At 44.7% G+C, this 17,500-nt stretch overlaps 1 protein-coding gene across 1 annotated transcript in view; it reads right to left on the bottom strand.

The window, feature by feature from the left end:
* ncanb (neurocan b) overlaps positions 1-17,500 on the bottom strand; it is a 169,884-nt gene that overhangs the window by 6,044 nt on the left and 146,340 nt on the right. Inside the window, 3 exon segments of the mRNA XM_063200357.1 lie at positions 9,072-9,216; positions 13,042-13,124; positions 15,286-15,444. Coding sequence (XP_063056427.1) covers positions 9,072-9,216; positions 13,042-13,124; positions 15,286-15,444 — 387 coding nt within the window.

The raw sequence follows: 17,500 nt of genomic DNA, 5'->3' as shown, positions 1-17,500 counted from the left end.
TTTTTTCATTGCTCATGAAAATAACAGCAATACAAATTCTGTAATTGCCATGTCAGGTCCCCTCACCCCCTGTACAATGAATATACTGTAGTATATACGAAGAATATTTCAATAGATCAATAGGTTACTGTCCGGGGGTCTCATGGGAGCTACCCTGTGCTGATTCCTGGGGGGCTGCCCTGTGCTGAGTCCTGGGGGGCTGCTAATATTTGTACGCATACGGTAACAATACTGTAAATGCATACACAGTAACGATACTGTAAATGCATATACGGTAACGATACTGTAAATGCATATACGGTAACGATACTGTAAATGCCCACAAGGCATCAGTCAGGGTGATTTAGAGTTAACCACTGCACTGAAAGAGGCCTCATGAACCCAGTCAGTGCTTTGCATGACCCTCAGGCTTTCTGTCCATCTACCCATCCATCCATCCATCCATCCATCCATCCATCCATCCATCCATCCATCCATCCATCCATCCATCCATCCATCCATCCATCCATCCATCCATGTTGTGTCAACAAAAAGACTAGGATAAGTTTCAGATAATGAATATACATGGAATGACATTAAACGGCAATACAACTCATATAGAACAAGTGATATCAAGAGATGTCAGAGATCAATAGATATCAAAACCAGAAGGGGGGGGGATCCATTCCACGAATTGCACCCTGGCATTCATCCACCACTTCCTTCATGAACCAATAAGCCCAACGGCAGTCGCCATTGCATGCTGTAGAGTGGTACATGCTGTAGAATGGTGCATGCCCAAAATGTTCGTGCAGTGAATATAATATGATTTATAATATTTTTAGTAGTAACATTTTGTAGTAAAAGTTGGGAACATGTTGACTTAAGTATAAGCAAAACCCTGAAAAAACGAGCGGCACACTGTGCTTCTAGAATTCTGGGACACCTACACCATGTGTGTGTGTGTGTGTGTGTGTGTGTGTGTGTGTGTGTGTGTGTGTGTGTGTGTGTGTGTGTGTGTGTGTGTGTGTGTGTGTGTGTGTGTGTGTGTGTGTGTGTGTGTGTGTGTGTGTGTGTGTGTGTGTGTGTGTGTGTGTGTGAGAGAGAGAGAGAGAGAAAATAGATGTAAATGTATGTAAGATTAAGCTATATATGGCTAATTTATATGTAAGTATGTGTGTAATGTCTTGTAGGTAATGTCGTTTTGCATTTATGTATGTGTGTATGCTACCTTAATTTCCCCCTGGGATCAATAAATGATCTGAATAAATACTCTCCTCTACTACTAAGACAAGAGGACACTCTTTGCAATGCCTCATGAGTCTCTCCACACAGTAGACAAGGAAGGAAATCACCGGAGCATCTTCACATGTGGACATTTTACTGATCAAAGTGCATGAACGTCCTTGTGCAAAACCCTTCAGTTGTCCAGGTGCAGGTGTAAGGCGGGAAAACTTGATCAATATGAAAAGTTCATTAAACACACTGGAACTAGTTCACACCAACAGTATCCAGTGTGCTGTGTTTAATGAACTTTTTATGTGGATATTTTACTGTTTTATTAGGCAAGTGCCAAGACTAGTGTTTAAACGATCTCACATCTTCTTCAGAGTCAATTTGAGTCAATATTGACTCTGAAGAAGATGTCAGAACGTTGAAACGTTAGTCTTGCTTCAATTTGAGTCAATATTGACTCTGAAGAAGATGTGAGAACGTTGACACGTTAGTCTTGGCACTTGCCCAATAAAACAGTACAGTATAATATCCACATCTGAAGATGCTCTGGTGACTTTCTTCCTTGTCTACACGTACTAGTACTTTCCTGTAACGCACCAAATTGTGAAGTCCAAGACCACAGAGAATATCCTTCTTCTCTCCACATTGTTTTTTTAGGCTACTATGTGCACTGTGCTTCAGATGTCAGAGGGGTTGAAAGACTGCAGGCCATCGATGGGGAGGTCCCACCATCTGTCTCTCTATCTGTCTGTCTGTCTCTCTATCTGTCTGTCTGTCTGCCCCTCATCCTGCAGTTACACATCTGTCTCTCTCTGCCTGTCAGCCCCTCATCCTGCAGTAACACATCTGGGATTAGTGGATGAGTGGAAAGGGGGGAGTATGGGGTGGCGGGTGGGGGGGAGGGATTGGGGGTGGGTGGATGAGGCAGTCGGGGCTGGAGGTTAGCAGCAGGATGCTGGGGCTGGGGGGATGATGAGGCAGTCGGGGCTGGAGGTTAGCAGCAGGATGCTGGGGCTCAGGAGAGGAGACACCCTGCTGGGGGGGCTGGTGGAGGGGGAGAGGGAGAGGGAGAGGGTCTGGTGGAGGATGGAGGATGGATGCAGGGAAGCTGACAGTGGAGGGGGACAAAGGGGTCAGTTGCTCTGGGCCCAGGGAGAGAGGGAGCCCAGAATTTGGGTTTTAAGTGTTGTAAGTGTTTTTTAAGTGTTTTTAAATGTTTTTTAGTCTTTTTTAAGATCTACTGAGGCACATTGAGTCTATGTGAGTATGAAATGTGCTGGGCTGTATATAAATAGCATTTGACTTGACTTGAGAATTGGGTTCTCATTGCAGTTTATGTATTGTGTTTGGGGGCCCTTTCAGATGCCTTGTCCTGGACCCGGGCCAAAGCTGTCACTGCTAGCGGCCCTGGGGGGATGGATCTTTGACCATCGTGCAGATGTGCACTCTGCGCTCGCTGCGTTGCCAGATTTGACTTTCTGTCTGTGTCTCGGTGTCATCCCCCCACTGCACTGCACTCCACTCGGCATCTGTCTCACTTTGTACATACATACAGTGTAGACACACACACACACATGCATTCGTGCATGTAAGCGCACATACAAACACAGACACGCATACTGGCATACACACACACACACACACACACACACACACACACACACACACACACACACACACACACACACACACACACACACACACACACACACACACACACACACACACACACACACACACACACACACACACACACACACACGATCATCAGTGAGGAAGAGTCAAGAGATAGAACACCAGCAGCTACATTCTACATTCTACGTTCTATGAGTCAAATGGTTTCCTGATTGGCCGGCGTTCTGTTCTGTGTGATTGAGATGCAGCTCAGACCTGAATAGAAACTGTTGCAGCAGAGTAGGCCCATCTCATCCACTTACTCAACCTCCCATGATGCAGCAGGCCCCTCTCATCCACTTACTCAACCTCCCATGATGCAGCAGGCCCCTCTCATCTCATCTCATCCACTTACTCAACCTCCCATGATGCAGCAGGCCCATCTCATCACCTTACTCAACCTCCCATGATGCAGCAGGCCCCTCTCATCCACTTACTCAACCTCCCATGATGCAGCAGGCCCCTCTCATCACCTTACTCAACCTCCCATGATGCAGCAGGCCCCTCTCATCCACTTACTCAACCTCCCATGATGCAGCAGGCCCATCTCATCCACTTACTCAACCTCCCATGATGCAGCAGGGCTCATCTCATCTCATCCACTTACTCAACCTCCCATGATGCAGCAGGGCTCATCTCATCTCATCCACTTACTCAACCTCCCATGATGCAGCAGGCCCCTCTCATCCACTTACTCAACCTCCCATGATGCAGCAGGCCCATCTCATCACCTTACTCAACCTCCCATGATGCAGCAGGCCCCTCTCATCTCATCCACTTACTCAACCTCCCATGATGCAGCAGGCCCATCTCATCACAGATTCTCTATACCAGATACGCCACTGGTTGATTTCACTGTGTATTTCCGGTTTCCGAAACGAGGCAGGTTTATATTAGTTCTATGGCAGATTTAGAACTGAAGGGGCAGTTCCACCCTTATCCACGTGGAAGCCCGGAGACCAGAATGAATGGAGTCCTATGGAGCAAAACCCCTCATGGTGCCTTTATCTCAGTATATGATTTTTTCTCGTGTAATTCGGATGTTGCTTTCGAAAGACTATATGTAGAAAATACCCACGGCTGAGTTTTAGATCTTTTGAGCCACGCATATGCTTAAAAAGTGATTTTTAAGTGTCTATGATGTCACATCCTTAGCAAAATGCTAGCGAGTAGTGAGCAACAAAAACGCCTCCTGTAACAAATCAAACGGACATGTGTGCTTTTTTATTATACTGTTGAGTGAAACCCTTATTGAAATCTCCAGAACGACATTCGAATCTGAGCTTTGTTGATGAGACCTGGGTGAAAATTAAGATTTTTAGCATCTAGCTCCATTCATCCAGCTCATTCTGGTCTCCGAACCATAGAACTAATACAAACAACTGGTACAATGGGGCTTAATAGCGAGTGGCAAGGCTGTTCTATAAGGGCTGTGATCTCATCTCATCACCTTACTCAACCTCCCATGATTACAACACACATACAGAGATCAGACCCATAGCTGTGAATGCACACATGAAGAGTTCAGATGCAAAACCCCCTAAGTGCCTTTTCAGAAAATAATCTTAATTCATTTTTATTTAAAACAAAGCTATCAAAATTGCATATTTTTTATTTTATTTATGTAATATAACTATTTATATGTATTATCAAGTACATGAATGTAAACCAAACAAATAACTGGGTTCTCTAAATACAGAACTGCAGGTCTTCAGAAATGGAGTTAGGGGGTTTTGCATTTGAACTCTTCACACACACAAACACTCACACACATACGGTACAGTACAGTACACACACACACAGAAATGCGGACACACGTGCGCGCACACACACACACACAAAGACACACACACACACACACACACACACACACACACACACACACACACACGCACACACACACACACACACGCATACTGGACACACTCATGCAGAGACTACCACACCCTGCATACATACAGAGGAACCATTTAAGACAGCACATGCACACACAAACTTTGATACACTAGGCACAGTATACACATACAAACTCTGACATACACTACCCACCTAAATACACTCCCGAATACAGACATATGCAGACACTAAAACAGGAAGACATTCATATCCAAATGCAGGAGAGTAGAACGAACAGTTCTGTCCCTGCTCTGCTCAGGAAACTAGCAGAGGGCAAAACTTTGCCTGGCACACAATTGAAATCCTAAAATTAAATTGGGGGTTTAACAGAGAAGTAAAAAGGTCATTTCATTTCAATGAGGTGTAAAAATACTTTTTTCTTTCATGGATTCAGATGTAGCATATAGACGTACAGTATTCCATAAGGGGTGGCGGTGGTGGAGTCTGTGGCCTGTGGCAGGGCCGGCCCAAGGCATAAGCGAACTATGCGATGGCTTAGGGCCCCCATGCCATCAGGGGCCCCCATGAGCAGCAAAAAGCAGACAAATGGGTTTCTGTTTGAGACAGTTTGCTCAAGAAGTGTAGTGCATGATGGGTACATGATCTACAGCAGTGGTTCTTAACCTGGGGTGCGGGCACCCCGTGGGGGTGCGCCAGAGATTCCATGGGGTGCGCAGAATTTAGTTTGTGTTAGGTGTTTAGGACCAAAATTATGCTTGCAAACATTTTAGTTAGGTCAAATTAAGACCAAATTATAAGATGTTATGGTCCCCATTTTAAGTCATTAAGGTATTGATTAATGTCTCAAGAAAGAATCATTGTAATGAATCACTTAAATCATTTTTTAATGCATATACACGTGCAGAAGTTTGTGTTGGTGGTGCAGGACTTCCCTTCGGCACAGAAGGGGTGCGTTAAGTAAAAAAGGTTAAGAACCACTGATCTACAGGCAGCCTATCCATGTCCTCAGCTCCTAGCCCTCTCTTGTCCAAACAAATGAAGCTTATGAGGCATCTGATGCTGAGTAGGTGGTGGTATGGGGCCCCTGGATGAAGTTTTGCTTAGGGCCCCATAAAGGCTTTGGCCGGCCCTGGTCTGTGGTGACAACCAAAGGCAAGGCAAGGCAAGGCAAGTTTATTTATATAGCGCATTTCATACACAGGTGCAACTCAATGTGCTTCACAAAGTTAACAAATGTAAATGGAAGGAAAAACAGGGAAATTAATTAGAGTCAAAAAAACATTTAAAACATAATATAAAAATAATAATAAAATAAAACATAAAAAAACATAAAACCTTGAAAAACATACGCAGTCTTCAGATTTTAACTGTTCGACGACAGAGGAGTCTGGCCTCCTTTTTTTCCGTTTACCTGATAGGGTCTAGAATTGTCAGGGTTTTGTCTTCTCTTATTTTACCGTCTTTTCATTCAATAATTTAAGAAAGCATCTGAGAACAGCTTTGTCTTGAGTCTAGATTTAAAACTATCAATAGTGGGTGCATTTTTTACGTCATCTGGAAGCTGGTTCCAAAGCTTTGAAGCATAGAAGCTAAAGGCTGCCTCTCCACACTTTGTTTTGACTTTTGGAATCACCAGCAAATTCTTCTCCGTTGACCTTAGTGACCTGGTCGGTGCATACAGCTGAAACATATCCAGTAGATATGTGGGTCCCATTCCATTTAATGATTTAAATACAAGTAGCATTGCCTTAAAATCAATTCTGTAGCTTACTGGGAGCCAATGCAGCGATCTTAAAATTGGAGTAATGTGGTCAAACTTCCTGATTTGTTGAGACAAATAAAACAGTAAAAATGTGTGTGTGTGCACACCAACAAAAGTTGACACAGACATGATCTGTGTGTACATCAGTGCTTTCTAGTATTCACTGTGTGTGAGTTGTAATCCCAGATAAGTACTTGGCTGAGTGACACATGGGGGTGCACTGATACTACTATCTAAAACAATATCTACTATCTAAAATGACACACCAATAACAAGATACAGCACCTCCGCACTATCAGAAGCAGCAACTGTGGCACTCTTATGCAACAAAAAACACATTTCTCAATAACATGACAATATCATATACTGTAGCCTATATAATATAAATATCACACTTCATCATATTTTGATAATAGCAGCAGCCAGGCAGTCAAGCGGAGCCACAGCAGCAGTACACTACACAGTAACATTTTTTAATTCAACACATATAGAGTAGCTGTAATATCTTCTAGAGTGTATTTGGTCCATGAGTTCTCTCTGAGTGCTAAAACAGCATAAATAAATAAATAACATAAAAATGAAATAAGTCCTTTGTAAGCACAATACACACGCACTCACACCCACAGCAGATATTTAGTTTCCAGTGACAGGATATGGGGTGAGGTGCCTGCCTTGCTCTCATTGCCACCCACCCTTTAGTATTTTGTTTAACATGACATAATTATCTGTTAGCCTATATTTGCAGACTACATTCATAAAGATTTATTTCTTAGTGAGAAAACCAATAAGCCTGAAGATAACACTTTTCAAACAGATGTTGCTTATCATGACTTTGTTTATGCAGCTCGCACATGCATAATGAAAATCAGATGCAATAATGAACCCAACAAAGAGGACACATAGATGGGAGGACACCAGGTTTTGTCAACAAAAATGGCACATTTGATGCAATGTTGATTCAATGCAAAAGCCAATAATAAATTGTCAAGTTGCTCATAACTTTGTTTGCAGTCTTATGAGGGTCTTATCCAAACGAACTATTTGGGGACTGTTTAAAAGTGTGAAAAGTTTATTAAGCAATTCGTTTTTAATAGGCTACCAATAGTTAGCTGCCAGCAGAGCTCAAACACAGTTTGCCTTCATTTGTGTTAGCAACTAGCTACAGCTACTGCTAAACCAATTCGAAGTCCTAACACACTGTTTGCAATCAAATGTGGACCATTACTTTCAAAAACGAGGCATAGAGAACTTTGTGAATAATTTATTTGCAGGCTCTGAAACAGTCCTTCCCTTGTAGTCTACCTCACAACCTCTAATGCCACCGTCGTAGGTGCTTCTGTCCGGAGCCTGCAGTGACTGACAAATGGGGAGCGAAACTGCCTGAGGGGGCGGGGCACGGCACGCTACTTCATAGCGTCTGTGGCGCGATTTCAAAATAAGAGCCGACAGCGCGATCTGACCAAATTGTTTTTTTTTTTTTTTTTTTTTTTTTAATTATTCGAGGGCCAAAAATAGATGCCCCGCGGGCCACAAATGGCCCGCGGGCCGCTATTTGAGTATGGGGGCTCTAGTGCGTATGAGTCTCACCTGTGCCAAACTAGCAGATGTAGGACAGGTATTATATTATTTAAGCAATAACCCATTAGAAGCTGTGGGTTGGTGTTCGATTTATAATGGCTATGGGGGGTTGGAGCATGATACCAAGCAAAGTGCCTTAAAACTCCCCCTAGCCATTATAAATCAAACACAACCCTACTGACTCAAGTGGCTTATTGCTAATCTAAAGCTGGGCATACACTGTGCGATATTTTCACTCGTGGGTCTTAAGCTTCTGCTCACACTGCACGATGGAATTTCACTGTTTAAAAGTTCACAGCTCACGACTCACGTCCTCACACTACACGAGCCGACAGTCGGATGCGAGCGAAATGCTTCCACCGTACGACGCGACAGGCATGTTTCCCTGGTCTGCAGAGGGGGGAACATGCGCACCTGAGGTGGAGATGAGGTCGCGCTCAACAGCGAATCGCACGGCCCTATTAATTTGTGCATGTGAAACTTCAAATCGGGTCGTAGCACTGCTTTAACTGTGCGATTTACGCACGAGCCACGACCAGAATTTCAAACCGTTTTGATTTTCTGGCGACCCTGCGATTGCACGTTCGTGAGGCGAAATCGCTTGTCGTTACCCCATGTACACTGCACGATGCGAGACTCACGATTGACCTGCGATTAAGCAAGAGATCGGCCCGATTCTCAAAAAGTCGTGCGAGTGCCAAATCGGGGCAAAATCGGGGCAAAACTCGCACAGTGTAAGCCCAGCTTAAAACTGTTGAAATTAATTGGTGATAAGATTTCTGTAAAAGTGCTGTAATAACAAATAATTTGCCTCGGGTTATTCAGGAAGTGGTTGGTTACCGCAGCAACATCTCTTTCTTGCAGATGTAGGGCAGGTTGTTGTGTTGTGTTGTGTTGTGTTGTGTTGTGTTGTGTTGTGTCGTGTCGTGTCGTGTCGTGTCGTGTCGTGTCGTGTCGTGTTGTGTGTAGTGTGTGTGTGTCTCACCTGTGCCTTTCTTGCAGATGTAGGGCAGGTTGTAGTTGCAGGGCACGTCGTTCCACTTGCCGTTCTCGTGGGCGATCATCACCACACAGTCCTCACCACCCGCAAAGAAATTATCCGGCTGGTTCTCGCGCCAGTTCTCATATTGCTGCAAACAAAACGCAGTAGGGAGAAGCCAGAAGCCTCTTAGAGATTTCAAATCTGCTTTTTTTTTTACATACACACACACGCACACACATGTATGCGCACACACACACAGGCATGCACCCACGCACACACACACACACACACAAACACAAACACACACACACACACACACACACACACACACACACACACACACACACACACACACACACACACACACACACACACAGTCAGACACTTCATCACAAATAAGCACCCTGTGTATGCATTTTACTTCTCCTTGTGTGACACAGCGTCTGCTGAGGATGACAGTGTTCATTCAAAACATACAGAAAGAATAAATACACACTGTTCAGCTTTCGGTAAACACGGACGAAGAAAGCAAACAGAACAGCGAGAGCAAAAAAGAAGTCTAGCTAAGGAAGCTGATCAAGCCTGCTGCTTTTTTGTTTATTTTGTAAAACCTGCAATTACGGATTATTCCACATCACCACTGTTATGCCAAGTTCATAATGAGGACTCTTCTAGGGATAAGTCATCACTATTATGACAAGTTCATAATGAGGACTTGTCTAGGGATAAGTCATCACTATTATGACAAGTTCATAATGAGGACTTGTGTGGGGATAAGTCCACATCACCACTATTATGACAAGTTCATAATGAAGACTTGTCTAGGGATAAGTCCACATCACCACTATTATGACAAGTTCATAATGAAGACTTGTTTAGGGATAAGGGCGGCCGCACATTGGCTCCGACAGCTGTGGCGCACTTTGCTTCCGACATAATTCGGACCCCCAAACCAAATTTCACACGAACATAGCATTGATAGTCAATGGGCGGCGCCGACAAAATAGAACTTGTCTCTAATTGCTATCCGACATCGGCGAATGTCCGCGGACATCGGCGCCAGTGTGCGGGGTTCTATTGAAAACAATGAAATCGAACTTTTGCCCAGCAGTGCTCAGCACTTTGTCGGAGCCGGTGTGCGGAAGCCCTAAGTCACCACTATTATGACAAGTTCATAATGAGGACTTGTCTATTCCACATCGCCACTATTATGCCAAGTCCATATTGAGGACTTGTATAGGGATAAGTTCATAATGAGGACCTGTCTCGGGATAAGTCGTTGAAATTTGGGATGTGGTCTCAGAGGCAATCTGATATAGGAGCTAGTTTGTCTTTATCAAACTAGTTTCAGTGGTAGTACTGTACCATTCATCATAGTCTTGTAGTTTCAGCTGAGTAATTTAGTTGAGATTTAGTCCAGAAACATTTAATTTCTCCACATTTTGCTGAGTAGTTTGGTTGAAATTTAGTCCAGAGATATTTCATTTCTCCATATTTTGCTTGTTGTGTTTCTAATGCCACCAGAGACATGAGCCATGGATATTGCCATGTTGTTGTTAGAGGTGTGTAAATGGGCTGATCTGATCTGGGCCCCGTTTCTCGTAAGCATCGTTGCTAACCTGTTAGCAACTTACTAGGTTTCCAAAAATTGTAATTGCTACTAAGTAAGCTGCTACCTTTCCAATGGGATTGCTCAGGGCTGGACTGGGATCTGAAAAGGGCCCGGGCAATTTTTGACTCCTGAGGGCCCAGTGCCTCTATCGGTATATCGGTATATGATGATATTGTCTCGGCGTATATACAGACATATAATGTATGTATAATGTATAGGCCTTTATATGGTGGTCATGTTTTTGTTACACAGAAGATATTCTTGCCCACTGGACCTGGGCTGAAAGGAAGAAAAAAGCTGCTGTGCACCATGTTCCCTTCATACTGCTTCTGAAGTTCTGAGAAGCCTATGTTTGAGGGTAGGAGATAGAGAGAGGAGGACAACTAACTTTATTTTCCTGATTATGAGCCCTGGCCAGTGAATCTCAATATAAAAAAGTATCCATACCATTTTTCTAAAGCAAAAACTGAAAATGGGTCCCACAGACCCAAACACATTAAGAGTGGAGTGTCACAATGGGAGTTTCCCAGGTGGGCTTTCAAAGCAAGCAATATAATACACCAAATCTAATAATGATAATAAAATCTGGTAAAAAATAATAATTTCCTTGGTTGAATGTCAAATTGCTCCAGTTCATACAGTCAGTGAGCCTGCTTACTACTGTAAATGGCATGTTAACAACACGCGCCCCTTTACCAACGCGCGCCAAAACCAAAAGTTGTTATCTAGGCATGAACTGTAATGCAGCTTGAGACTCATCAAAAGAAGCTCAGATTGTCAACGTCTGACAAGTGGGTTTTTTTCGGACACTCGCCATTTTTTCACCACAAAACCAAGTCGTATCGCTTAGACTTCCAACATAGCCTACACACGTAATGCCAACAACAACACAAATAGCTAGAGCGTTCACAGCAGGTCAAGTGAGCGCATATAGCGATTCCCTAACAATGGCACGGCTGGTCGGCGTCTTACTTATCCATCTAGGCAGATAATACTCAGATGTCTTGATAATGACGTGACATGACATTAGGGGGAAAATTACAAAAATGCATTTTGTATAAAATCGTAGTTGCACAACACGGCGACAAGCAGAATAGTAAAAAAAAAAAAAAGATATTGTAGGGTTTGGGAAAGGGCGGGGATGCGCCATTGCGACGTAATTAACATGCTATTACAAGACACAGTACATGTCGTCTGTGTGACAGCCGACACATTAAAAGAAATGGCTGAAGTTCATGAAAATAAATCTACATATTTGTTACTGATTTGAGCGAGTGAGGGACGACAACTTAAGTTTCATACGGAAAAACGCCGAAGCCAGCTAGATCTAGAGTAGAGGACAGGGCACGACGCATAACTACACAGCACACATCAAGGCCTTGTGACAAGACAAATTAAAGATTTCTATGCTGGCATTACACCATTACAAGAGAAGGGCAGGGAAAGGCATCAAAATGAGTACATGTTTGCGAGTGATTTGATGAAGTCAGGATGACAACTTGGTCTCAGGCAAGAGAAACGAAACAGGCAGCGCATAGTTATCACCAGACGGTAGACCTATGGGTAATAGAGGTAGCCAAACTTGGCTACACTGCATTAGCTAGCTAGAGGGTGTGCTGGGGTGAAGACTAACCTCAATATCCTTGAGTCACGTCTCGTCTCCCGTCTCCTCATCTTTTCTTGCCCTGCTCGAACCCTCTCCTACACCTGCACCTCCTCCTCCTCTTCATTATCCAGCACCACCTGTCCGCTCGCGGCCCCAGTGTCCCAACCTATCGAGCCGTCCAGCAGTGGTTCCCCAATCCCCATCTCCGACGTACCGAACCACATTAGCTCGAGCTTATGTTTTTAGTTTTAAACAACTTGTCAGTGATTTTAGCACAATTTGCCGCGTCCAATTTAGAGTATGCGTTATCTTTTCTTGCGCTTGTCATGTAGCCACTCTTCTTTCTCCATTTTGCGTCCTATCGTCCACCAGAGTTTTAAGCCAGGTGGTTGTCAACTACTATTGAGGTGATGATTAGATTTGTCAAGTGGGGGTCTGTAGGGAGGGGCGGGCCTTAGAGAACCGAAGTGTTTCATTGGACTAGCCCAATGTGCATTAGAAGAAGCATCCAATGGGCGCCGATGTGTCATTTCTTACGGGTGCAGACAAAAAATGATTGATATATATATTTATTATTATTTCGGGCCCTGGGAGGGCCCGAGACGCGCCAGGGCCCACCGGGATATGCCCGGTACGCCAGATGGCCAGTCCAGCCCTGGCATTGCTACCAAGTAAGTTGCTACCTTAGTTAGCTATGATGTTGCCGAGAAACGCCCCCCTGATCTGGCAGGTGTCCCAGTTTGCCTCCCACTCACCAGGTCCATGTTGTCGGTCCACTGGAAGTCCTGCTCCACTGTGCGGTCATTCAGGCCAATCCAGGTGTTGTCATGACTCAGCCCTGGAAATGAGTCAAAGTCAACAGAACAGAAACAAACAAACAAACAAACAATCAGACAGATAGGATGCTTGCTGATGCTTTTTTAGACCAAAGACAAGGTGTAGTAAACATTCAGTAAACATTCAGTACACACAAAATATAAATACACAGGGACAAAATACACGGCAAACATATTTACGTACACAGGGAAGCTCGTAGTGTGTGGGGACAAAGGGGTCAATTGTCCTGGCCCCAGGAAGAGAGAGGCCCCAGAATTGGTTCCAGAAATGGCCCCAGAATCAGGTTTCAATAGCCCCAGAAATGACTTTCAGATGCATTTCAGCCGCATTTGTCTCGGGATCCAGCCAAAGCTGTCGGCTGCCCTGAGCACATACACCTCAACCCAGCGCTCTGTTCCCCTGCTGAGTTAAAAGTTCCCCATGTGTCAGCACTCTTGTGGTGTCCAAGCGTTTGGCTGATTCGCCTCTCAGCGACAGCGCCAGCCCCAGTGCCAACTCCTGCCATGTCAACCCAACTTTTCATCTCTCAGCTCCTTGCCAAGCTGCCAGACACATCATCTTCCTCTCCTCTCCCCGTAGCAGTAATACATTCATGAGATTTTTTTGGGGTTCAGTGTAATGGAATTTCAATCATCATGTTACTGATTAAGATCATTATCAGGTCCATTAATCTTCATAAAATGCTATGGTGGTGCACCCCTCCTCCACCCCCCCTCCTCCTCTTCCCCTCCTCATCCCAACTCCACACCACCCCACACTACTGTATCTTGAAGTGGTGGAAGGGACTGTCCAATTCTCAAGGCAAACCCAGATTATTTTTTCTTGGAGAGGGGTAAGAAAGACTGGAGTATGAATTGTGCTGCCAGTAGATGATAGTGAGCTGGCTAAGAGTTGGAAATTTGGATAGCCCTGCCATGCACCCCATGGTCCTGTCACCCTGTCACAAGGCAACCCTGCCTTCGCTGGAGAGAGATGGATTAAGCCACGGGCGGGCGTGAGAGAGCGACTTAGACGCTAGACACTAATGCTGTTATTAATGCCAGGCGAAGGGGGGAAAGTTTGGGCCACCGCCCGATGTGCGACTGAACTGAAGCAAGAAGAAGTAGAAGTTAGAATGCTTGAAGTTAGAATGCTTGAGCAAAGAATCTTCTATTAAAGAAAGATAATTCAAACTCTGCCCACCGAATGCAAAGGAGAGTGCTCAAGGTTGGTCTGACTGTACTGTAGACTCAATCTTTTTTTTTTCGTCACAGTACCAAACAGCTTAGAGGGCTTTATTGTCCTTGGTGTGGATCCTGCAGCATTTCTGAATTTCTGAAAAGCTTGAATTGCACTCAGACATTCACAAAAGAAAAAGGGTATTTCGTCCCACCCATTCCTGACATTGTGTGTCTGCAGGGATGCTGGAGGGCATAAGGTTTGATCTCTTGAAAATGGCTGAGAGCAATACTGTGTACTGTACTGTATATATTGAATGCAGCAGAAGGTTAGTAGAAGGCAGTCTCCACAGTTTCAAAGTTTACAGAAAGTATCTGCCCACCAGGAAATAAGTGTGTGCTTATGGGAAGAATCCAAGGTCTTTACACACAGAGAAAAAAGTGAAAGACTCGGTCTACTCCAGCAGCAGACTAGAATACAATACATGGCCTTGATGTGCGACTCTGCAACCAAGCTCTGCTCTGTGTGGACTGTTGATACTCGGAAATATGCTCAGCCCGGAAACGCACTGTTTGCCCACTATGCATATTTACACTACGGCACAGCGGACATCTGCAAGATGCTGCCTCGGCTGTTTCCCCCCTGCCCCGTCTCCCATTGTGTCTGTACAAATGTAACATAAGTGGAGGCAGCACATCTTTAGACTACACGCAGACGCTTTGTAAGAAGATCTGTCTGCGGTTGCAGCCACGACCAGAGGCGATGTTACTGTACATTGGCATACTCCCCCTGGGGGAGACTCCCTCCCACACCCCCCCAGGAGACATACTGTATCACACAATATTACTGTACATTACATACGGCGTACTCCCCTGGGGGAGAATCCCTGCACCCCCCCTCCATTCATTCATTGATTCATTCATTCTCAATGATTAAGCAAGAGAGATGTCTAATTTCAGAAGGGGGGTTCATAGTATCGTCCTCAACTGTATTGTAGGTCTTACCATTGACAAAGTTCTGCTCGTCCAGGGAGCGGATGCTGGCCAGGTGTCCGTTGTGCTCTCTGCAGTCCTTCTCCGCTTCCTCCCAGGTGTGGCGCTGGGTGAAGTACCTGTAGCAGTGGCCGTGGAACTTACGCCAGTTGTGATCGCAGCCCTCCGTGTCTGAGAGGAGAAGAGAGGAGAGGAGAGGAGAGAAGAGAGGAGAGGAGAGGAGAAGAGAGAATAGAAGAGGAGAGGAGAGGAGAGGAGAACTTGCATTTTAGTTTAGTTAAGTTTAATGATTATTTGACAGGGACAGCGCACAACATAGTACAATCGAGCCAGATTATAGCCACAAGGCTAATTTTCATCTGTAGTCCCTGGACAGGAATTGATGTTAAGATGATTATAATTAATAATAACAACTTGCGGAAAGTGGTTCCAATTTATTTTACAGTTCCCTTTTCATTAATTAGGTGCTAGTGTTGCCAGCTGTCCCAAGCTGATTGTCCCAATTTCATCATAGACACTGAATGATGGACGCCATTGCTTACTACCAAAAGGGTCAATTGGGTTAAAAATGTCCAGTTGAGGTGGCAAACCTATTAGGTCTCTCACAAAGTATGCAATACCATGTAACACGCACTGTACCTTCGGGTCAAGTATGTGCATTAGAAACAGATCACACATTCAAACATACATAAACGTAAATACAGACAAATACATGAAGACAAACCACATAAACTCTCTCCTTTTAATGTAGAAACACTAAATCATTGTACTGTATTATCATATCATCCATTGTGGAGTTAAGTATCTTATTGTTAGTATCCATCCAAATCATTGTAAGTGTTCTGTTATACAAGACTACAAGACTGTGCCACGTAAATGTGTGCAAAAAAAAAGAAAAAATGGGTAAAGGTGACATTGTGCTTTTTATGAGACACAAAGGCTTCCAGTGACAGCTGATACAGAATAATGCCTAGCAAGTTGTTGCTAGCTGATCAGCACACGCACGCACACGCACGCACATACACACGTACGCACGCACAGACACACACACACACACACACACACACACACACACACACACACACACACACACACACACACACACACACACACACACACACACACACACACACACACACACACACACACACACAAGGAGAGAGAGAGCCAGCGTGAGAGAATCTCTCCTTTCTCACTTCCTCACTCTTTCTCCTCTCTGTCACTGTCAGACAGTCCTACCCCCTGCCGCCACCTAGCTCCCTGTATGCTGCTCAGTTTGAACTCCTGCAGCTTGACATGGCTGCGCCTGTTTCATTTCCCTCTCCACCAAACGCAACCCCCCCAACCCCCCTCCACCCCCCCATCTGTAAGACTCAGACCCCCCTCCTAATCCACTGAAGTGAACATCTTGAGGAAAAAAAGCTTAGCCGCCCCGAAAGAAACCAGCACCTCTAATCTATTCAAATGACACAATCCGCACAAAATGTCTTAGACGAGCGGGTGGTGAAGGGGGTGCAGACTAGAGGTGGTCGCATGGCGGTCTCCCCTGTCCCAGAACCAGACACAGAGGAAGGAAACTTACAACACGGTGCAAGCTACTACAAACAGGTCACTTGTCCCAGGCCCAAGGAGCAAGGGGGCCCAGTATTAGGTCCCAATTATTATATTGTATGGATTGGATGGGGTGTCGTTTTAGATGACTGTCCTGGGCCCAGCTACAGCTGTCAGTGACCCCTGTATAGAGGTGATCTACCCTTCCCTCCTGTCTTGTGCCATGTAGGGTACACTGTAAAAAATATCACAAGTTTACCAGCTGCCTCAGAATTCCAAGTTCATTTAAATCCTTATTGTAAGTTGTGTAAGCTTTGAATAGCTTATTTTTGTACAAACAACACACACAACTCCACACAACTTACAATAAATACTTCGATTAACTTCTGAGGCAGCTGGTAAACTTATAGTTTCAAGTTAAACCGTGCTGTTGCCATTGCAGTGTATAGCAGAACTAATGAACTATTCACACGTTACAAGTTATCATGACTTATCACTGATGTCATTTTCTACAGTGTAGTTGTTTGAGGAGGTATCAACACCACCTAGCCCTGCTGGCACCTTCTTTAGAAAGCCAGCCAGAGGGCCCTGCCGTGGCCAACCGGTAGGGCACTCGTCTGCCATGCGGCTGACCCGGGTTCTATTCCCGGCCCGGGTCCTTTGCTGGCCCTTCCCC

Source organism: Engraulis encrasicolus, chromosome 6 (genome assembly GCF_034702125.1).
Source record: "Engraulis encrasicolus isolate BLACKSEA-1 chromosome 6, IST_EnEncr_1.0, whole genome shotgun sequence".
Classification (NCBI taxonomy): Eukaryota; Metazoa; Chordata; class Actinopteri; order Clupeiformes; family Engraulidae; genus Engraulis; species Engraulis encrasicolus.
The sequence above is the reverse complement of the archived record's forward strand: the minus strand, read 5'-3'. Positions and strand labels throughout refer to the sequence as shown.